General features: G+C 37.9%; 1 protein-coding gene across 2 annotated transcripts in view; it reads right to left on the bottom strand.

Annotated features, from left to right (window-relative positions):
* The window catches only part of DDX46 (DEAD-box helicase 46), a 73,106-nt gene that overhangs the window by 29,146 nt on the left and 20,058 nt on the right, over positions 1-23,902 (bottom strand). For both annotated transcript variants that reach the window (XM_038552199.1, XM_038552198.1), the window contains exons 8-15: positions 23,510-23,675; positions 22,675-22,795; positions 21,089-21,264; positions 20,035-20,156; positions 16,813-16,891; positions 14,952-15,034; positions 2,764-2,928; positions 2,091-2,253 (exon numbers count right to left, since the gene is read on the bottom strand). In XM_038552199.1, coding sequence (XP_038408127.1) covers positions 2,091-2,253; positions 2,764-2,928; positions 14,952-15,034; positions 16,813-16,891; positions 20,035-20,156; positions 21,089-21,264; positions 22,675-22,795; positions 23,510-23,675 — 1,075 coding nt within the window. The remainder of the gene's footprint in view (positions 1-2,090; positions 2,254-2,763; positions 2,929-14,951; positions 15,035-16,812; positions 16,892-20,034; positions 20,157-21,088; positions 21,265-22,674; positions 22,796-23,509; positions 23,676-23,902) is intronic.

The raw sequence follows: 23,902 nt of genomic DNA, 5'->3' as shown, positions 1-23,902 counted from the left end.
AGACTTGAAACCAGAAAAATCCTAGAAGAGAGCACAAGTATCCATCAATACATGAACGGATAAAGATGTGGTGTGATTAGAATGGAATATTATTCAGCCACAAAAAAAGAATATCTTGCCGTTTGCAACAACATGGATGAACACAGAAAGCAAAATGCTAAATGAAATAACTCAGAAAAAGAAATACCATATGATTTTACTCCCATGGAATTTGAGAAACAAATCAAATGGACAAAGGAAAAAAAAAGGAGATAAACAAACCAAGAAATAGGCTCTTAACTACAAAGAACAAACAGAGGGTTACCAGAGGAAAGGTGGGTAGAGGGATGGGTGAAATAGGTAATGGGGATTAAGAGTACACTTAGGACCAGCACTGAGTGATGTACAGAATTGCTATGTCACTATATTGTACAACTGAAAGTAATATAGCAATGTATGTTAACTATGCTAGAATTAAAATACTTATTTAAAAAAATGGAAAATTCTGATACATGATAAAACAATGATAAGCCTCAAAGACAATTATGCTAAGTGAAAGAAACAGGCATATAAAGACAAATACTGGATGATTCCATTTGTGTGAAGTACCTACAACAGGGAAATTCATAAATGGAAAAAGTAGAATACAGCTTCCCTGCCTAGGTTAGGGGGTGGGGTTGGAGATGAAGTTATCACTTAATAGATAGAGTATGTGTTTGGGATGATAAAAACTTCCGGAAGTAGAGAATGGTAGTATTACACAGCATGGTGAATGCTTAATGCCACCAAATTATACACTTTAAAACAGCTAAAATGGTAAATTTTATGTAATGTATATTTTATCCCAATAACAAAAAAAGGGGGGAAAATATGAGGCATTTTCAAACATTAAAAGCTAACCAAATACATATGCTCAAAGCCCTTTTAATTACATCCACAATGACACATGGTAAGGTAGACTATTTCCCAAAGATGACAGCAAAAGCATGGCCTATTCTACATTCTCTTCTATAAAGGGTCTGACCCTCCCAGGATCCCTGGGTGGCGCAGCGGTTTGGCGCCTGCCTTTGGCCCAGGGCGCGATCCTGGAGACCCGGGATCGGATCCCACATCAGGCTCCCGGTGCATGGAGCCTGCTTCTCCCTCTGCCTGTGTCTCTGCCTCTCTCTCCTCTCTCTCTCTCTCTCTCTCTCTGTGACTATCATAAAAAATAAAAATTAAAAAAAAAAAAAAAGAACTGGAGTCTATCCCTCCATTCCCTTGAATCTGGGCCACTCTTGGGACTATTCTGACCTACAGAGTATGGTGAAAATGAAAGTTCTGCCAATTCCCAGTATCATCCTTAACTGGTCTGTCAGCTTTTCATTCTTACCTTCTAGCCAAGCAGTCCACAGAGAGGTTCGCAAAGGAAAGAGCCATGACCCCTGGCCGACAGCCTGACAGAGCTCAGTCAAAAGCCAGTACCAACTTGCCAGCCATATAAGTTAATAAGACAAGTTAGAAACAGATCCCCAGTCTCAATTAAGTCATCCCAGTAGATAAGAGCATGAAACAGCAACTAGACAGTACGTGCTGAGCTCCATCCAAAATACAGATTTATAAATAAGTGACAGTTGCCACTAAATTTTGGGATGGTTCATTACAAAGTCACAGACCGCCAGAACACTTAGTTAATGAAGGTGATTCAAATCGTCTCTATGTCATATGTGTAGTGTTCTATTATAAGTCCCACATACATGTAACAATGGGGATGTTACACCAAAATGAAACGTTACTTTCAATTAAAGATCTAATGCCAATCATGAAAACATCTAAGTAGCATGACACAATGGAAACAATTTAACATAAAACAGAAAATTTTAAGTTCATTTTCTCCCCAACTGATTAATGGCTGTATGATTTAATCAAACCAACGTACCTTTGTCTTATTTTCTTTATCTCTAAGATGGAACAATAATGCTTACCCTTCCCAAAGAGTTGTTGTGAATAAAAACTAAGAAAGATGATACAAAATCTGGTTCTCCATTACAGCACACAGTAAATATTATCATTCAGAACACAATAGTGCTTGGCCAAATTAAGTACTCAACAGGTATTTTACTAAACGTTACCTCCATGAAGAGACATGCAAGGATAAGATGCTCTCATTAAATCTTTCAGAAGACCATCAGCATGTTCTTGCTTATCCACAAATATAATAACAGATCCTGATTCTTGATAATGGCCAAGAAGCTCAAGCAACTTCAAGAATTTCTTTTCTTCTTCAATCACAATCTGAAAATATCAAATTGCACCATGTTAAGGGAGTAAAGTGCAAATACATCTCTAAAACAAAAATATTCATTTTATTTGTGGCAAATGGCTGAGAACACCTTGCTATATCCTTAGGGATGGGTAGGAAAATACTGATTTTAGCTGATAGACCAGTTAGACCAAAAGAAATTTCTAACTTTGAGAGAAGGGGCTTGCAAATGTGGGCAAATGATCATCTAGTTCTCTCTTGCCTCTTGACCTTATATCCTATTAACTAAAGAGTAAGATTGGTATATAACATTTCCATCCACTAGCCCCACCTCTTCTGGTGAGAGGAACTAAAAAGAGCATTTTAAACACGCAGTTCCAAGGAACAGCATATTCAAGTTTATCGGATAAAATATTAATGGCTGCAACTGTATCCTATTTAACATTAGAAATTATGTGCCTTCATCACAATGATCCCCAAAGGATTATATATTGCCTAAACAACACACAGGGAACTGAGGATTTCCTAAAGATTGTACCTACCACTTGTTGCTCTACATCTGAGCAAACCACACTCCTGCCTCCAACCTGCACTTCAATGGGTTTACTCAGGATTCTGCGAGCCAAAGCCTCCATAGCTCTGGGAAAAGTAGCTGAAAACATAACTGTCTGTCGATCAGGACGGACATTATCCACAATGCGCATCACCTGAGAACATATTTGCAAATAAATATGGTGAGTATAGTCTCCAAAAACCATACAATGTCAAAACCAAGTAAAAGGAAAATTTGAGAACATCTGAATAGAACATTTGAAACTTGTTACCTTTCATTGTTCCACTCAGTCTCCCCCTCCTAAGAATGGCATCTAGAGTTACCCACAAATTTAGAGCAAAGATGGAAGAGTCACCTGTCACTAGTCTCTTTCACTCATCTCACCCCTAATTCACAAATTCAATATTCTTAATCTTAAAATTTTATCTGGAATACAACTATTTTCTCTTAGTATCACTGTTCCTTCACTTATTCAACATATTTTTGTTGAGCAACTATTATGTGTCAAGCATCACTCGAAGTGCTTGGAATATTCAATAAAAAGAAATAAAAATTTGTCTTTGGGGAGTTTCTATTCTAAGGAAGAGAGACACATATTATGTGTCAGAGGTTGATATGAGCAACAGAAACAAAGAGAACAATTCAAGCGGACACATTGCTGAGGGAGTAGGATATAGGTACCTCTATAGATCCCTGGAGAAATCCTAGGAGTCTTACTATGACTGGAATAAACAAGAAAAATAGAAATAACGAATAATCATTAATAATGATTTCTTTTTTTTTTTTAAGATTTTATTTATTCATAAGAACACAGAGAGGGAGAGAGAGAGAGAGAGGCAGAGACACAGGCAGAGGGAGAAGCAGGCTCCACACAGGAAGCCCGATGTGGGATTCAATCCCGGGTCTCCAGAATCAGGCTCTGGGCTGAAGGCAGTGCTAAACCGCCAAGCCACCCAGGCTGCCCCAATAATGATTTCAAGGTAGATAGTGGTGAGTGGCTGGAAAATGGGAAGGGTGAAGGTCTTGCCAGGAATATACAGAATTCTAAGACCAGATCTTCACTCCAATCAATGATGTGAAATCTATGAAACAGACAGTCCTACCGAATGCACTTGGAAATCTGGGTTCTTGGCCTAAACATCAACCATCTCTGAGCTGGCTAATTCCAACTATCTCCCAGCTTTTACTCCTACCCAAGCTATTCTCTATCCAGCAACCAAAATGATGGCTTTTGTGTCAGTACTCTCAGTTAAAGACTATTGGCTGACCACGTACATTTATTTCAATTCCCCTGAGAAACGCTGTAAAAGGTAACAGTACGGGGATTGTTTTTAAAAATTGCACAAACCAGCGAAGACAGTAAGAAAATAAGATAGGAGATGATAACAACATTCTGACTAAATGGTACCCAGACCCAAGAAAACATAATTCTAAAATAAGAATTAACTAGATTTTTAAGAAGCACACTATCCTGTTTCTCTTCCACAGGAGGGTTACTCTTCACTGCTTGGTCTTTACATAACTTTGCAAATCCTCTGTAATGTTTTCCAGTAAATCTTCATAATTTTCTACAAAAGATCTTAGATATCTTTTGTCAGGTTTATTTTTTCATGCTTCTAGTAAATTATTTTTAAAGTACATTTTCTAACTTGCTGAAAAAAGAAATGTAAATGACTTTTGTTTACTGAGTTGGTACCCAGAAACTTTACAGTCTTCTTATCTGTAGATTGTTTTAAATCTTCTACAAAAATAGTCCCAGCATCTGTAAATCACACTTGCTACTTCCTTTCTAAACATTATACTCTTTCTGTTCTAGTAAAATGTTGAATGGGGTGTTAACTACTTTACTTTTTTTTTTTTTTAAGATTTTATTTATTTGACAGAGAGAGCAAGAGAGCAAGAGCTGGCGGAGTGGTAGACAGAGGGAAAGGGAGAAGCGGGCTCCCTGCTGAGCATGGAGGCTGATGCTGGACTCAGTCCCAGGACCCTGGAATCGTGACCTGAACGAAAAGCAGATGCTTAATCAACTGAGCCACCCAAGTACTCCCTTACTTTCTTTTTTTATGTTAACAGTTAAAAGTTCTACCGCTAAGTATAACATTTACTACAGAGTTTTTTGTAGATACCTTTTATTAGGGAAGGAGGTTCCTCACTAGTCTATGTTGAATTTTTAAATCATAAAATGTTATCAATGCCTTTTCCACATTTTAGATAATGTATGGCTTTTTCCTCTCTTCTGAGAGGAAGGATTATATTACTTAATTTTTCTTTGTTTAAAGAAAAGATGTACTTATGTATCTTAGACATAGAGAGTGCATACAACTGAGGGTAGGGTCAGAGGGAGAGAATCTTCAAGCAGACTCTCAATGAAACACTCAATCTCAGGGCCCATAAGATCATGCCCTGAGCCAAAACCAAGAGTCGGACGCTTAAATGACAGGAGCCACCCAGGCGTCCCTTACTTGATTTTTCTAATCTTAAACTAGCCTTACATCTAAAGAACACCAACTTCAGGGATCCCTGGGTGGCGCAGTGGTTTGGCGCCTGCCTTTGGCCCAGGGCGCAATCCTGGAGACCCGGGATCGAATCCCACGTCGGGCTCCCGGTGCATGGAGCCTGCTTCTCCCTCTGCCTGTGTCTCTGCCTCTCTCTCTCTCTGTGTGACTATCATTAAAAAAAAAAAAAAAAAAAAGAACACCAACTTCAGTATGGTTTATTGTTTATTTATTTTAAGCATTACTCTATTGGGCAATATAATTTTTAGGCTTTTGTATCATTGTAGATGAATTTTGATACCAATATTATACTAGCCTATAAAATCAAATAGCCACTATGGAAAAGTCTGACAGTTCCTTACAAAGTCAAACAAATTGCCACACAACTCAGAAATCCTAGCCCTTAGGCGGGACCTGGGTGGCTCAGTCAGTTAAGCATCTGCCTTCAGCTCAGGTCATGATCCCAGGGTACTAGGATTGAGCCTCACATCATGTTCTCTGCTCATCAGGGAGTCTGATTTTCTCTCTCTCTCTCTCTCTCTCTCTTTCTCTCTCCCCCTGTGCCTCCCTCCCCCCTCACATTCTTTCTACCTCTCAAATAAAGTCTTTTTTTTTTTTTTTTTAACGATTTTACTTATTTATTCATGAGAGAGACAGAGAGACAGGCAGACACACAGGCAGAGGGAGAAGCAGGCTCCATGCAGGGAGCCTGATGTGGGGCTCAATCCCGGGACTCTAGGATCCCACCTTGGGCCAAAGGCAGGTGCTAGACTGCTGAGCCACCCAGGGATCCCCTCAAATAAAGTCTTTAAAAAATTTTTTAAAAGAAAATGTTTTTAAAAAGATTACAATGATCTTATAAATTGTTGAATATTTTTTAATTGTTGAATATTAACCCTTCTTCATACTTTGAAATAAAATATAATTAGGAACAAAATTATTCATTCCTGGAATATCTGGTAGAACTTGCTAATGAGAAACAGGAACTGTTCTTCCTCCTGTGTCTCTGCCTCTCTCTCTCTTTCTCTATCATAAATAAATAAATAAATCTTTAAAAAAAAGAAACAGAACTGGTGGTTTCCTTGTGGGAAAATTAAAAATTTATTTCTTATTTTTTAGTCTGTTTAATTTAAAGCTTTCAAATGTACTGGCATACAAAGAAAGATAAAAGCAAGATGGGAGGGGTGCTTGGGTGGCTCAGGTGGTTAAGCGTCCAACTATTGATTTCAGCTCAAGTCATGAGCTCAAGATTGTAAGGTGGAGCGCTGCATCGGGCTCTGCACTCAGCAGGGAGTCTGCTTAAGATTGTCTTCTTCCACCTCTGCCTCTCTCCTAGTTCATAGGCATGCTTTCTAATACACAAAATCTTAAAAAAAACAAAAACAAAAACAAAAACAAAACAAGCAAAAAGCAACAAAATCCTGAAGACAGTAAAAGATAAATCAAGCTCAAGGAAGCAGAGCCCCACGTTAGCAGTGAAGAAAAGTTGAGAACAAAGCTGTTTTCCCTACATGGAGATGAAAGGTGGGGTCTCAAAATAAGGAGAATTGCTACAAAGCCTGCTTAAGAAGCAATCAAATCACCCAACCTCTATGTAACTGCTACTCAGCCAGGCAATGGGCCCTTCTCTCATCCTAGCCAAAAACCTAAAGGTTTAGCTTCTGGAGAGAATAAAACAAAAAAGCATGACTGGATGAGGCAAGGATAACATCCCAAGAAGAAAAGCATTTAGTAAATACATAATGTTTGATGCTGAGGCTCCCGTCTCTCCCTCAAGTCCTCTTTCTCAACCCATAACGAGAGACAGGCCTTCACATTTCTGGCCGGAGACTAGCCAATATTTCTCCAGGGACAGTCTGCTCAGCCCAAGAAGACAGGAAGAAGACAGTCCCCAACCAAAAGAAAGACTCAGTCAGATCACAATAGTGAAACTTAGGTAGTCAGTAGGTTCTGCTCTGGCAGAGAGAGCTTTGAATTTTAAGCTGCCTTTTCTCCACCTCTTAAAGATAAGTAGATAACTACAGATTCCCAGACATCTACAGAATGCCTCTGATCTGAATACAGAAACCAAAGCAAATAGAAAATCAATTTGGAGGACACAAATCCTATGTCGGTAGAAGGCAATCTTTAGAAATGAGCCATTTAGGGGATGCCTGGGTGGCTCAGCAGTTGAGCGTCTGTCTGCCTTTGGCCCGGGGGCATGATCCTGGAGTCCCGGGATCGAGTCCCATGTTGGGCTCCCTGCGTGGAGCCTGCTTCTCCCTCTGCCTGGCTCTCTGGCTCTCTCTCTCTCTGTATCTCTCATGAATAAATAAATTAAATCTTAAAAAAAAAAAAGAAAAAATGAGCCATTTAAATGAAATCTTGCCATATGCAACAACATGGATAAACTGGGACACCTGGGTAGCTCAGTGCTTTAGCTTGTGCTTTTGGCCCAGGGTGTGATCCTGGAGTCCCAGGATTGAGGTCCACATCGGGCTCCCTGCATGGAGCCTGCTTCTCTTTCTGCCTGTGTCTGTGCCTCTTTCTCTGTTGTCTCTCATGAATAGATAAATAAAATCTTAAAAAACAAAACAAACAAACAAAAAAAACACCATGGATGAACCTACAGGGTATAATGCTAAGTGAAAGTCAGTCAGAGAAAGACAAATAACCTAGGATTTCATTTACATGTGGAATTTAAGAAACAAAACAAACGAACAAAGAAAAAAAGTTAAAAAAAAAAAGCAGACTCTTAAATACAGAAAACAAACTGGTGGTTACTAGAGGGTATGTGGGTGTGGGGATGGGTGAAATACGTGAAGAGGATTAAGAATACACTTACCATGATGAGTACTGAGTGATGTATAGAATTGCTGAATATTGTACTGAACAGTGAGTACTGAAACTAATATAACCCTGTATGCTAATTATACTTGAATAAAAATAAATTTAAAAAATAAAAATGAATCACTTAAGTGCTTGCTTCAGTTAATACATATACTAAAAAGAAATTGGAATGATACAGGATGACACAGAAATTCATGAAGCGTTCCATTTAAAAAAAATTAATTAATAAAAGATTTACTCTTGGATTACAGAACTTTGGGGATCCTAACCAAGTGAGAAACAAAGGGGACCCTCAGAATGATGGATTCCAGGATGGCAGATGTATGTCAAGCATAAAGAACAATAAACCATGAATGACTGGAGCAAGTCAAGAGGCTCTGAAGAAATTCCTTGGGCAGTCCCGGTGTCTTAACGGTTTAGCACCACCTTAAGCCCATGGCCTGATCCTGGAGACCCGGAATCGAGTCCCACGTCAGGCTCCCTGCATGGAGCCTGCTTCTCCCTCAGCCTGTGTCTCTGCCTCTCTCTCTCTGTGTCTGTCATGAATAAATTAATAAAATCTTAAAAAAAAAAGAAAGATATTCCTTAAGGAAGATGAAATAAACAGAAAACTTGGGGTGTTTCAACTACTTGATAGATTTATATAACAAACAGAGTTTGGCATTTAATTAATTTTAAGTATATAAGAAATCTAGGCAACAAACATAAAAAGATGATTATCTCTAGAGAAAACAGAAAGTTATAGAGGAAATTAAAAATAATTTGTTTACTACACTGCCCAGCTCTGAATAACATTTAGATTGTCATATACTGATCCAATTAAGACAGCAACAAAAATCTACTGGAAAAATAAGGGAAGAAATGATGCAAGAATGTGACAGGAAGAAGGAAAACAGAAATTATGTTCCCCTGTGGGAAATCAGTAAGTGATATCAAAAACAGAAAAATAAAAAGGAGAAACAGAAGCACACCATTTAGAGAAGTAGAATACCAAAAAAATCAGCTAAGAGATTAAAGAGAAGGGAGCAGAGGGACACCATTTAACCTATGTGCACATGTCATTGTGAAAACTAAAAATGTAAAAAAATTACATGACAGGGATCCCTGGGTGGCGCAGCGGTTTGGCGCCTGCCTTTGGTCCAGGGCGCGATCCTGGAGACCCGGGATCGAATCCCACGTCAGGCTCCTGGTGCATGGAGCCTGCTTCTCCCTCTGCCTGTGTCTCTGCCTCTCTCTCTCTCTCTCTGTATGTGACTTTCATAAATAAATAAAAATTAAAAAAAAAATTACATGACAGATTCCTCTGCTCAAAACCCTCCAATATAGAAAAGCCTGAATAGCTTAGTCAGTTGAGCATTCAACTCTTGATCTCAGCTCAGGTCTTGATCTCAGGGTGGTGTGTTCAAACCAAAAAACAAAAAAACCTTCCAATATAGCAACTCATCACATCAAATTAAAATCCAGGGATCCCTGGGTGGCGCAGCGGTTTGGCGCCTGCCTTTGGCCCAGGGCGTGATCCTGGAGACCCGGGATCGAATCCCACATCAGGTTCCCGGTGCATGGAGCCTGCTTCTCCCTCTGCCTATGTCTCTGCCTCTCTCTCTCTCTCTCTCTCTCTGTGACTATCATAAAAAATAAAAAATAAAAAATAAAAAATAATCCAAATTCCTAGCCCAGCCATATAGGGTCTTACATGTTCACCACACCATCAGCACATCTCTCTGTACTTATTTTCTACTCTCTTCCTACCAAAATCCCCCTCCTTTACTCTACTGCAGGGACACTGGCCAAGCAAATTCCCAAGTCAGGGCATTTGTACTGGTTCTTTGCCTATAACACTTTTCTCCCAAATACCCACCTGGCTCAACCTCTCACTTTACTGAGGACTTAGTTCTTATGTCATCTTATCAGCAATGCCTTTCTTTAATTTCCTACATAAAATGACATTCCTTTCAGAATGACTAAAGTATATTACTGAAAAAAATAGGAATCATTAACCATGACTGGTCTGATAATATGAATTTGGCAGTAGTATCATTGCAAATTCACATAATAGTATTGAATGTGTCCATCTTTTAAGACATTACAAAGCATCGTGACTTTCAGGTATCTTATCTAAACAAGTCAAAGGACTGCTCATTTAGTCTCAGCCTCTCATTTTTTAAAAGAAGATTTTATTTATTTGAGAGACAGAAAGAGCACAAGCACAAGTGGGGGAAGGAGCAGGGAGAGAAGCAGACTCGAAAGCATGATGTAGTGCTCATTCCCAGAACCCTGAGATCATGACTTGAGCTAAAGGCAGATGCCCAGCCTGACTTAGCCACCTAGGTGTCCCTCAGCTTCTCATTTTATAGATGTAGAAACAAGGACCAGACAGACAATTCATATTAAAGCCCCACTGTGGCCTTGAAAATCTCTTCAAAGAGTAATACACATCCTGCCTTCCTAGAATATTCACAAATAACCTTTAATTTTCACTATATGCAGAAAGACACTATCAAAGGATTAAAGTTTTCTGGAGAAGCAAACCTAACTCTCCTCTTGTCATAGTGCAGAGAAACCTTCCTGAATAAGCTACAAATCCTGTGCTTCCTATAACAATGTACTGCACATGGGAGCTTAGATTTACCTTTTGAGTATCTAGTACTGCTTAGGGTCATGAAGATGTCTGTAGAATGACTCTAATGATTATGCACTTTTTCAGTGATGACTGGTATACATTTTGATTGCCTTGGCTATCAGATTGGGAGCTACTGATTAAAAGCTGTTCCTGAAACTTTTCAATATGTTCCTTCTCTCATACTACAGATACTTCAAGTCAGCTGTGATTTGCCAAGTCCATAAACTTCCCCTTTCACACTTATAAACTAAAATTAAATTCATTAGTCCAATAAGTCACTATGTTTACCAAGTAGCAGTTTTCTACTTTTTGCTAATTCAATTCGATTGTTGGCATATGCTCCTTTTAGAGATGTTCTAAAAGCTTAACACATTATGTCTTCTATTTCTCCTGATGATCTGCAATGCTTTTCTTTACCATCAAGAAAATAATTTGCTACCAAGTGAATGATTTATTTACTCATCAATGTAAATATCCCAATCTCAGTTTTTATTTTTATTTTTTTTAAGGTGTTATGTATTTATTCATGAGAGACACGGAGAGAGAGAGGCAGAGACATAGGCAAGAGGGAAAAGCAGGTTCCCTGCAGAAAACCTCATGCAGGACTCTATTCCACGACTTCGGGATCACGAACTTAGCCGAACGCAGACGCTCAACCACTGAGCCACCCAGGTGCCCCTCAATCCCAGTTTTAAAATCACGAATAGGGTCCCTGAGATGTTGATATGTAGTTTGGTAAAAATTACCCTGGACTAGAGTATAGTATGAAATAGGAATAAAACTTGGTGTGTGTTGGGGGGAGAGTAGTCAACTGTCATTATGTCCCTGAATGTTTCCTCTAATGTTAAGTATTACATTAGACTCAACAATAAGCTTTCAAAACTCTGTCTTTTTTTAGTGCCTCAATTTCCTTAAGGAGCAGCCATTTTATTCATCAGTAACTGCTTATGCACCGAATCCTTCATCAGTGGCCTGAAGAAAGAGGACTCAGACACTGAAGTGTCTTATCATCTATCTAGTGAGTTATTTTTGATGTTAATTTGAAGAAAGCTTCAAAGTTACAATAATCTCTCATGAGACCGTGAGCTCCTTAAAATGACTTATGCAAACATGGTGCTTTGCAGTGTACAACTGACAAGCACATTTACAGTCTCACTTTACTATGTGATTGGTATTTTTAAGAAAGTGAAAACTCGGTGGGGCGCTTGGGTGGCTTGGTTGGTTGGGCCTCTGACTCTTGGTTTCAGGTCAGGTCATGATCTTAGGGTCGTGGGATAGAGCCCTGAGTCAGGCTCTGTGCTCAGCAGGGAGTTTGCTTGGGATTCTTTCCCTCTGCCCTTCCCGCCCTGTTCCTGCATACACGAGCTCTCTCTCTCAAATAAATACATTTTAAAAAAGAAAAAAGAAAGTAAAAACCTAGAGTAAATATCGTCAGGATCTTTAGCTCCCTTCACTTTGTATTAGGCATAGGCATGAATAAATTTAGGCCAATTAAAACATGCTTGTCTTTCTCAATAAAAATAGAACATGTCAATAATAACATTTTATAACTAAAAGGAATATTATTTACATACTTTCACCAAATCATGTATTTCTAGCTCCCATTATGGCTAACTTGAGCTAACAATTAGCTTCTGTATCTAATCAATTTCTTCTCTTACTCTTTATTTCTACTAAATTAAATGAACAAACCCAGAAACTGTGGGCAATTTCTTATGGAAAACCACTTTTTAAGAATGCCTGGGTGGCTCAATGGTTGAGAGTCTGCCTTTGGCTCAGGTTGTGATCCCAGGGCCCTAGGATCAAGCCTCACATCAGACTCCCCACAGGGAGCCTTCCTCTCCTTCTGTCTATGTCTCTCTCTGCCCTCTCTGTGTCTCTCATGAATACAAATATAAAATCTTAAAAAAAAAAAACCACTTTTTAATATCCTATCAGATGCTAAGTTTTAATAGATTTCAATTTCAGATACAAGAACAAATGGATTCCCAATCTACTCTTCCACTGTCTTTGGTTCCAAAAGAAGGCTTTTTGTTTGTTTGGTTTTTTTACCCGAAAGGAGTTCTTCACATTCTGTTGCTGCCCTTTGGAAGATGTCCACTAGATAGTACAAGTTTTTCTTTAGTAAGTTAAAAAAAATAATAAGGTTTAAAATAGATGTAAACTTGTGTACCACTTGTGGTGTTCTTGAGAAATCCTATCATCTTATCCTTTTAACCTTTATGCTAAAAACTCTTGTTTTGGTGCTTGAAAGTGTTAAATTTAAAACAATACACAAAAAAATAAAAAATAAATAATAATAAAATAAAACAATACACAAAGATTTCTTCAAGTCTTTTGACCTGCCAGCCTACATACGTCAATACAGAAAAGTAGAGTCTTGTACCTTCTGCCTATATCATTGCACAACATGTACACTTACTGTACATTGACCTCAGAGAGATATACATTCAGCGAATGTATTTAATTTAGTTCCCAAATTTCATTATTTTCTTCAGTACAAAATCATGTCTGAAGACATACTGCCTGCCCACTCTTCTTTAGATAGAGACCATTATGCACATGTGCATTCATTAGAACTAGCTTTGATTCAAACTGGAGTGCCTTTACTTGCTTGCTTTACACTCAAATAGTGGAAATGAACCCAAACCCAGCATTTTTTTAATCTACACTACAAGCTCACAAAATAATCATTAACTTACTCTAAAATTTCTTCTCATGGTTTTTAGTGATCAACAAATAAACTACTAATCAGCATTTCTCCCTTGAGTACTTAAAGAGATGTAAGCACTAATGGCAAAGGATGATTCACTCTGCATATCAATGGGAAATGTTGTTTTGACCTCTCTCTGGCAAAACTTAATTGATCGACCATAAAGGCCCGATCACTACTACACCTACTTTTTTTTTTACACCTACTGTAAATATTACCATAAAGTCTAAGATTTCCTGGGATTGGGAAAGACACTAAAGGGATCTGATCCCATCTACCATCAGATTCATCAAGTCCCTCTACTTTCTTTCCACAAATGGATCACCCTGCCTCTCTATCTGAATTCATGGATGAAAAGCATACTCAGTATCTGCCCTCCTTCTACAATGTACCCTGCTTCATGTCCAAATGTTTATCCAGCCCACATTATACTCAGACCCAGCTTCATACAATTTCCCAAACAGGTCCTAGGTCCACTCCTCAATGATTCTTTCATGTGACAGACTTTTTAAAGGATGCTATTAAGTCCTATACTCCAAGCTTAATTATTCCTCATGTCCTTAACTATTTCTCACATGGTTCAGGGGTCATTACACTCCTCTTTACTCTTATGTGCTCTCGAGATCTCTCATTTAGATTATTCCTAAATCTAAACACTATACAGTCACTATGTGACAGGCAATGCATTTCTGGAGACCAAACAAACTGAAAAGACTAAAGATCATTTTAATTGTGTCCCTTTCTAATATCTCATATAATGCAGTTTGTGATTGAAAGTAATTTTTTTAAGACAAATGTTTTTATTTATTTATTTATTTATTTATTTATTTATTTATTTATTTATTTATTATGATAGTCAAAGAGAGAGAGAGAGAGGCAAAGACACAGGCAGAGGGAGAAGCAGGCTCCATGCACCGGGAGCCCGATGTGGGATTCGATCCCGGGTCTCCAGGATCGCGCCCTGGGCCAAAGGCAGGCGCCAAACGGCTGCGCCACCGAGGGATCCCTGAAAGTAAATTTTGAGGGGCATCCATAGCACACTGATAACTCGCATTCCTTATCTCATTAATAAAAATACCACCTCTTAACGTGTCCCTCTAAGTTTATATCACTGAATTTTGTATCTGAGCAAAGAATGCATGAGGAACATGAAAACCTAAAGAGACAAATGCTCTTGGGTCTTTGTTTTTACATTTGGAGAATGTAAACAGCATGTACTATACTGAAAATTAAAAGAATGAATTGAAGGAATTTATTTAAAAGCATTAACAAAAACTATAAAATATGAAAGCTTAAGCTTCTACTATTGGCACTCCAATTTTAATTTTACCACGGATACCTTTAAAAGACTAATAAGCAAAGCCTGCACAAATACTTTCTGAACCAGTTTTAAGATGAATTCAAAACATAAAAATGTATTTCAATTCAATATGTTCTCAAACACCATATGAACATTTCATTCTCATGGCAGTTACAAGGTTTATTTTACAGTTCAAAACACTAAGACATTTAATGATTACCTGTGGTTCAAAACCCATGTCAAACATTCTGTCTGCTTCATCTAAAACAACATATGTCACTCTTCGAAGATTCGTGACACGACCTAAAATGAGGGAAAAAAATAAAGACAAAAGGAAAACTAAAAATCAGTCACAATTCATTTTATGACTACCAACAACTTTAAAAAACTGTAAAGGGAACTAAAATGCCTGACTTAACCAGAGGGGTAAGTTAGGTATGTTTAAACAGTGAAACGAAACTTTGGTCTACAAGATCTTAATCTAATGGCAAGTACTTTCTGACAATGGGTATATGAGGCCCTTTATTTTGTCAAACTCGTCTCTTGCATACCATCATAGGGCCTGAAGGACCTGTAAAATTCAGAAAACAGCCCTCTCCAAAACACATCATAAAACTAAGACTGAGATGAAGCATCGAGCCACATCAGCCATTATCTGACAGCATCACCTAGGAAAAAACATATTAGAGATTACAGCGTATGTGTGGAAAGCAAGTTCCAGTGCTAACTATTTTAGATGCAGAAAACCTCCTTTTTATATTAATTTATAAACTACTTCCATACAGTTAGAAGCTTCTAACGGGCATGTCAAGATATTAATGAGAAGCTATTCAACATCATTAGGTAACTAAAATACTACACAAAAACTTTAAATATCAAATGTATTGCATACATACATTTTTCTATATAAAGATAACAAATTCAATTTTATTAAATGCTTCCACTGGTTTAAAAAGATGCAAAGTGTTTCTTAGCCAGTGAAAACTACTAAATACATACACAGGAAAGCCTTTCTAAAGGATTAACACAAGCATTTCTATCAAATGATGAATCAATCACCTGGCAAAAACACGTATAAAATAGTTATTTCAATATAAACCAAAAGACAGATAAGGGAAAAAGGTAAAATTAATCAAGATGAATTTCAGGAGACTTAATCAATGCAGCATTGAGAAAAAAACGAGGGATTATTTTATCAGCATTCAACCCAAAACTTTTTGTAGACTGTACAGGCACACTGATTTTATCAAACAACTTCAATGTCACTTCGCCAACTTCACGGAGAATTAGAAGTAAATGTATACAGAAATTCAAGCAGAATGCTATGAAAAACATGCATTACTCACAGTTTTTAATACTCTATTATGTACATACTGAATACTGCAATGGAAACCTTTGAAAGCATTTTCTTCAAAAAAAATAAGAAATGAAGCGAAAATAAATGCTAATACTTAAGTATTCCACACTAACATCTGCAGCCCCCATTAGTTCTGCAAGGTTGGGAACAGCATTAAATGACCTACCTTGGATGGCTTACGTCTCGGAAGCCCAGTTCTATAAATCTTGAAGGGCCTTTCTCCACAGAAGTTAAATAATGTCAACAGTTTAGTAACAGTTTTGATAGGGAATAATTTAACAAAGCACAACATACGAGCTAAAAAAACATGCAATATTTATAAAAGATAAAATTTCTTGAAGCTGCAATACCTTAATTTATCCAGTATTATAAGAAAATACTAGCTCCTGTGGGGGAAAAAGTCTAAAGTTCAGAATTAAAAAAAAAAAAAAAAAAAGTCCAAACCCCTCCCCTGTTAAAAGCAAAGCTAGGCCAAAATTTGACTGAGAATCCATGTTAAAGAGCTAAAAAGATCAGATGGAGTTAGTTCCCAAAAGAAGTTGTAAATTAAATTCCAATATGAACGCTCACAACAAATGTGTTGCAATACAAATTTTAAGATATTACAGCTTTAAGAAGAAATATAAAACCACTTTAGTGATTTCTTGTATCTGCTTCGATTTAACAAAAAATGTACAGAATTCAAAAAGGAGAAATGAGAACAAAAAAAACACTCGTGACTTACCACTGTTAGCTGCTAACATGTCAATCATTCGACCAGGTGTGCAAACAATAATTTCAGCACCTCTTTTCAGCTCAGCAATCTAATGAAAAAGATTAAATATTACAGTCTATTTATCACTAATTCTTATTTAAACAGATCTGAAAATACTGCCCAAGATCCTTGTATAGCTCCATAAGGTAAAGACAGTGAGGACTGATTAAAAGACCCCAAAGCTTCCTGCTCAGTTCTTTGGAATGCTGGAGCACTACTGAAGGAAGAGGAAGCGGCAACATGAGCACACAGGGCTGTACCTTTCAACTCCATGTAAACCAGATAATTTTACCAATTTTAATTTAACATGATTCCTCAAAATCAAGAAAGGAACATGAGAGAGCTGTATTTAAAGCAATTATATAGACCAATGATTTTCAAGTAGAGAGCTGGTTCCACTAGTGAATTATTATGTAAGTCGCAACCAGGGTTTTAAAAATGAAATAGAATGGAAAAAAGAGAATGTGTTAGAGATCATAAAACTTTGTTTGGCTTCTATATAAATATAATATTCATGCATGTATCAAGTTATTTTTGTAAATATTATTTCTTACAATAAAATGTCATCAAAACAACCAAGGAAGACGAGCTTAGAAAACATAAAGTGCTTAACAACACTAAATATTCCTCAGAAAGGATTTTGTGTTTAAATAAGTTCAGCAAAATATCACTTAGGGACCCCAAGTGGCGCAGTGGTTGAGTGTCTGCCTCTGGCTCAGGGCGTGATCCCGGGGTCCTGGGATCGAATTATTCATCAGGTTCCTTGCAAGGAGCCTGCTTCTCCCTATGCCTATGTCTCTACCTCTTTCTGTCTCTCTCATGAATAAATAAATAAAATCTTAAAAATATATATATATCACTTAATTTATCCCATTCTTCTAGTATCACAGAACATACTCATTATTAAAGACTAAGAAGTCCTGCAGAATAAAAAGTCTACTTTAACACTGCATAATGTGACATTTCCAAAATTTACTTGATCATAGAACCTGGTTTTTTTCCTCCTTCTAGTTATAGCAAAGTATCTAATGACTATCATTCTTTAGAAAACACTTGGAGGGGCAGCCTGGGTGGTTCAGCGGTTTAGCGCTGCCTTCAGCCCAGGGCATGATCCTGGAGACTCGGGATTGAGTCCCACATTAGGCTCCCTGCATGGAGCCTGCTTCTCCCTCTGCCTGTGTCTCTGCCTCTCTCTCTCTCATGAATAAATAAATAAATAAAATCTTAAAAAAAAAAAAAAAGAAAAGAAAACACTTGGAGAGGGGAACCTGAGTGGCTCATTCAGTTAAGTGCCTGCCTTGGGCTATGGTCATGATCTCAGGGTCCTGGGACTGAGCTCTCCACCAAGCAGGGAGTCTGCATCTCCCTCTCTTTTTGCCCCTCCTCCACTCCCACTCATACTATCAATCTCTCTCTTAAATGAATAAATAAAAAATTAAAAATAAATTTAAAAAAACAGAAATGTCAAAGTAAGAGAGTAAACGAATGTCTGATTAAATAATTCTGGCTGAAATTATTTAAGGATACAGATAAAACTAATATAACACAAAGCACTCATCACTACGTTTTTGTTTTGTTTTTTAAGATTTTGTTTATTTATTCATAGAGACACACACACAGAGAGAGAGGCAGAGACACAGGCAGAGGGAGAAGCAGGCCCCATGCAGGAAGCCCGACACAGGACTCGATTCCGGGTCTCCAGGATCACACCCCAGGCTGCAGGCGGCGCTAAACTGCTGCCCTCATCACTACGTTTTGAAGATGTCACATGAATTAGAGAAAATAAATGCTGGTCTAGAATGCAGAAGGCCTAGGGTCTAGAACAAACTAATTTGTTAACCTAAAACCTTTGATCAATGTAGCTAACTTTTCTGGCCTTTTCTTTATCTGTAAAATGAAAAAAAGATCAGCCTTCCTTGAGCAAAGAAAGACAAAGAGGAACAGAAAAAACAAGGTATAAAAATGACTCAAGGAAAAAAAAACATGACACAAGGGACACCTGGGTGGCTCAGTAGTTGAGCATCTGCCTTCAGCCCAGGGCATGATCCCGGGGTCCTGGGATCGAGTACCAACATCAGACTCCCCACAGGGAGCCTGCTTCTCCCTCTATGTCTCTACTTCTCTCTGTGTGTCTCTCATGAATAAAGAAAGAAAATCTTAAAAAAAAAAAAAAGACTCAAAATCCTGGGCGCCTGGGTGGCACAGTCAGTTAAGTGTCCAACACTTGGTTTCGGCCCAGGTCATGATCTCAGGAAAATGAGATGGAGCCCCACAGTGGGCTCTGAGCTCAGTGCAGAGTCTGTTTAAGATTCTCCCTCTCAGGGATCCCTGGGTGGCTTGGAGGTTTGGCGCCTGCCTTTGACCCAGGGCGCGATCCTGGAGTCTGGGGATCAAGTCCCGCATCGGGCTCCCGGCGTGGAGCCTGCTTCTCCCTCCTCCTGTGTCTCTGCCTCTCTGTCTATCATAAATAAATAAATAAATCTTAAAAAAAAAAAAAAAAAAAAGATTCTCCCTCTCTTTCTGCCCCTCCCCACCTGAACTTTCTCTCTCTAAACTAAATATTTTTAAAAAATAAATAAATAGGGGGGGGGAATAAATAAATGAATATTTTTAAAGAAAGACTCAAGATCCTAAAATATAACATTAGCATAATTCATCCTATTATTTTCCTACCTCATATTTTTTAAGATTTTAAAAGCAATCAGTATATGGAACACCTGGGTGGCTTAGTGGCTGAGCCTTTGACTCAGGGCATCATCCCAGAGTACCAGGACCGAGTCCCACATCAGGCTCCCTGCATGGAGCCTGCTTTCCCTTCTCCCTGTATCTCTGCTTCTCTCATGAATATATAAAATCCTTTAAAAAATTAATAAACAAAAATAAACAAATAAAAGCAATCACTATACAGAGGGGGTGCCTGCATGGCTTACTCAATTAAGCAACCAACTCATGACTTTGGCTGAGGTCTTGATCTCAGGGTCATGAGATGGAGGCCCACAGAACGCTCCATCCTGAGCATGGAGCCTGCTTAAGATTCTCTCTCTCCCCTTCCCTCTGCCCCTCCCCAATTCTCTCTACTAAATATAAAATGAATGAATGAATAAATAAAAGCAAGGACTAGACAAAACACTAAAACAAATCACATTTACATTATTAAATAATGAAAAAACCAAATATTCCTTTTATAACTACCTGCTCACTGATTCCTGTTCCTCCATAAACACAAACCACTCTAAGTCCCAGGGTCTTCGAAAACTTCTTACATTCTTTAGTAATTTGTAAAGCCAGTTCTCGAGTTGGAGTCATGATGACAGCTGAAAAGATAAATATGTCAAAAGCCTAACCACCAAAATTCTACAAACTATGCTTTAAAGTGTTAAATTTAACCTCTGTAATAACATTCAGATTTCTTAGTCTAATGTTTGTTTTTGTTTTCACTTGTTTTATGGACCTCTGAAAACTATTTCAAAAGCTTTACAATAGTAGAAATTGTGGTGTATGATAATTTTAAGATTTTAAAAACATGCTATAGAAAAGATAAATGAGAGTTAAATGCCTCACTCAGTCATCAGGAAAACATTTGGTTGAAAAGAATGCAAATCATTCTCAACTGCAAATCACAGAGCAAAGATAATCAAGTGACTCACTGTGCTGCAGAGCCATACTGTGGCTTCTGGAAACAACCTTGGTCTGAGGGGCACAGACAGAGTAGGAATATATTGTGCCCTCTTTTTCCAAGAGAGGACCTGAACAAATTTACAAAACCCTACTTGAATTTGCAAAACAGATCTGTACCAAATGAATGAAGAAATGAATCTGAAGACCTACTCCCGGAATGAAATGCTGGCACTATATAGCCTTTTAAGACCAAAAATAAAAAGAAAATATATTTCGCTACAGTCTTCTACGTTGAGTTCATTGATCCATGATACTCGCTAAGCACAAACCTCAATATAAATAAACAGATAGATGCACGAGGAGTCTACCTGCCGAGTCAGAGTTTAAAAATTGAGCTGTGCCAGGAGAGGCTGTTTTTGTACTTCTGAGATGTCACTCCAGAGCTCTGAAGATTCTCACTCCACCTGCTGGTAAGGGGAAATCAGCCCCAAAGTGCCAAATTTATAAAGGAAATGTACATAAAGACATCTTTATTGATATAATAGAACATTATAAAGTATTAGGTCTTTCTGATTAACTGACAACAAAGTTGTTACCTGAAAAAATAGTTTAATGAAAAGAATTTTACCTATTGGCCCCTCTCCTTCTTCTAATGACCTCTGATCCATGATGTGTCTAAACATGGGTAACAGAAAAGCAATGGTCTTTCCACTTCCTGTCTTGGCAATACCAATCAAATCTCGTCCGGACATTATAGCAGGAATCGCCTGGGTCTGAATTGGTGTGGGCTTTTCATAGCCATGCCTTATAAAGCAAACCAAAGGAAGACAAGATAAAAAGTGAGATCTCTGGATCTCCCAAAGTCCCAAAATAAAGTTGTCCAAAATGTGGTATATTCATAACAATGAAAAAAAAGGAAATAAAGTATTTTTTTTGTTTGCCAAAAAGGAATAAAGTATTAAGGCATTCTACATCACAGATAAACACTGAAAATGTTATGCTAAGTTAAAGACGCTGGTGACTAGGCAGCCAAGGTGGCTCAGCAGTTTAGCACCTCCTTCAACCCACGGTGTGATCCTGGAGACCCGGAATCAAGTCCCACATCGGGCTCCCTACATGGAGCCTACTTCTCCCTCTGCCTGTCTCTGCCTCTCTCTCTCTCTGTCTGTATCTTTCATGCATAAGTAAATAAAATCTTAAAAAAAAATAAAATAAAGAAGCTGGTGACAAAAGACTACATTAGTAGAATCCCATTTATAGGAAACGTCCAGAATAGACAAATCTAGAGACAGTAGATTAGTGGCTGCCTAGGAAAGAGAAGGGAGAAGTGAATGGATATAGGCCTCTTTTTGGGATAAGGAAATTTTCTAATATTAGATTATGGTGATGACTGTGTAACTCTGTAGGTATACTGAAAATCATTGGACTATACATTGAGAGAGTATACTTCATAACATGGTAAATGCTATCTCAATAAAGGTATTTAAGAAAAAAAATAGTAAGGGATGCCTGGGTGGCTCAGTGGTTGAACATCTGCTTTTGGCTCGAGTCATGATCCCGAGGTCCTGGGATCGAGTCCTGCATTGGGCTCCCCACTGGGAGCCTGCCTCTCTTTCTGTGTCTCTCATGAATAAGTAAATAAAATCTTAAAAAAAAAAAAAATAGTAAGTTTTTCCTATAAATATAAATAAAAATGTAATGTAGTTAACTGTATAAAAGAGCCACTATGAATACTAAGACATTGAAAAATGTAGATGAGGGATCCCTGGGTGGCGCAGCGGTTTAGCGCCTGCCTTTGGCCCAGGGCGCGATCCTGGAGACCCAGGATCGAATCCCACATTGGGCTCCCGGTGCATGGAGCCTGCTTCTCCCTCTGCCTGTGTCTCTGCCTCTCTCTCTCTCTCTCTCTGTGACTATCATAAATATAAATAAATAAATAAATCCTTAAAAAAAAAAAAGAAAAATGTAGATGGGGTGCCTGAGTTGCTTAGTTGGTTAAGTGCCTACCTTCAGCTTGGATCAAGAGTCCTGGGACTGAGCCTCATGTTGGGCTCCCTGCTCAGCTGGAAGTCTACTTCACCCTTTCCCTTAGCCCCTTCCCCCACTCTTGAGCTCCCTCTTGTGATCTCTCAAATAAATAATAAAATCTGGAAGGAAAGAAGGAAGGAAGAAAGGAAAGAAAGACAAATGTGTATATAATTGCTAACCACTTACTTTTTGAGAGAATTTAAGATCTTCATGGAAATTCCACACTGGACCCAAGATTTAATTGGTTTGGGACAACCTTTTCCCTTGACAGTGATGCCCTCCATTTCCAACCGAAATACATTTACCTCTACAAAACAAAATCCAGATTATAAACTGTTAAATATTGTTCCATTAATGCCTTCTACTTTTCAATCAGGCATGGTAAGATTAAGAATCTTCAATTCTTTTTTTTAGTGCTACTGAAGATTAACTCTGCAGAAAGCTACAGGACCAAGTATTGATCAGCTCAGGGAGGGTTAATACAATCAGTGCTACACTAACTGGGAACAAAAAGAAATACTCCAATTTCTATAATATGGCTTTTATTATGTCTTATATTGCAACATCAATAACAAACAATGATTGGCAGGTAATACAGTATTTCTCCAAGCAAGAATTGCCCAGATTATCCTTATCTACCAGTATTATACAGATTCACATTGGTTCCTAATGTTCATACCCTAGAAGGTTAAACACTAACAGTAATTCATTTGGTAACTTCAAATGAAGAGTACTCTGAACCCTAAAAATCTCAACTACATGACCCAAACTAATTACTCTCATTTTTTAAAATAACTTCAAAGCTACACTGATTCCTAACTGGTCTGAATCTTTGGAGATGATGCTCATACTCATTAGAATGACTTCTTGAGATCTAGTTTCCTCTCTCACTTCTTCAGGTAAGCTATGCAAATGACTCTGCTAGTGCATCAACACACACCTATCCATAGTCCTCCTGAGCAAAGCAAAGCATATCCCTCTCTATTCCACAACAGCCAATACATTAATAAAAGAATTTTACCTTCTTGAGACATTTTTGCTAATTCTGGAACTTCAACATAAAAGTTTTTTCTGAATGGTTCATATTCAATTTTTCCATGGTCCACTGGTTCTAGAAGCTTTCTCTGTTTTGTCTGATAGCCTGTAAGAGCCGTCTGAAGATCAACTTCTTCCTCCTCTGAAGAATACTATTTAAAAAAAAAGTAAAAAGCTAAATCCATTACTAATTTCACCTTATGGGAGGCAATATTCCTAGATTTTAAAATCTTCATCTCTTAAAAACAATTTAAATAAATAAATAAAGGAAATTCTCCTGTCCTAGAAAATATTCTTTGGCTTTTACTTATTTACATTCTGAATTCTTCAACTTATTCTTTTTTCTTGGCCCTCACAAAAACTCCTACTAATGACAGCA

This window comes from Canis lupus, chromosome 11, assembly GCF_011100685.1.
Source record: "Canis lupus familiaris isolate Mischka breed German Shepherd chromosome 11, alternate assembly UU_Cfam_GSD_1.0, whole genome shotgun sequence".
Classification (NCBI taxonomy): domain Eukaryota; kingdom Metazoa; phylum Chordata; class Mammalia; order Carnivora; family Canidae; genus Canis; species Canis lupus.
The sequence above is the reverse complement of the archived record's forward strand: the minus strand, read 5'-3'. Positions and strand labels throughout refer to the sequence as shown.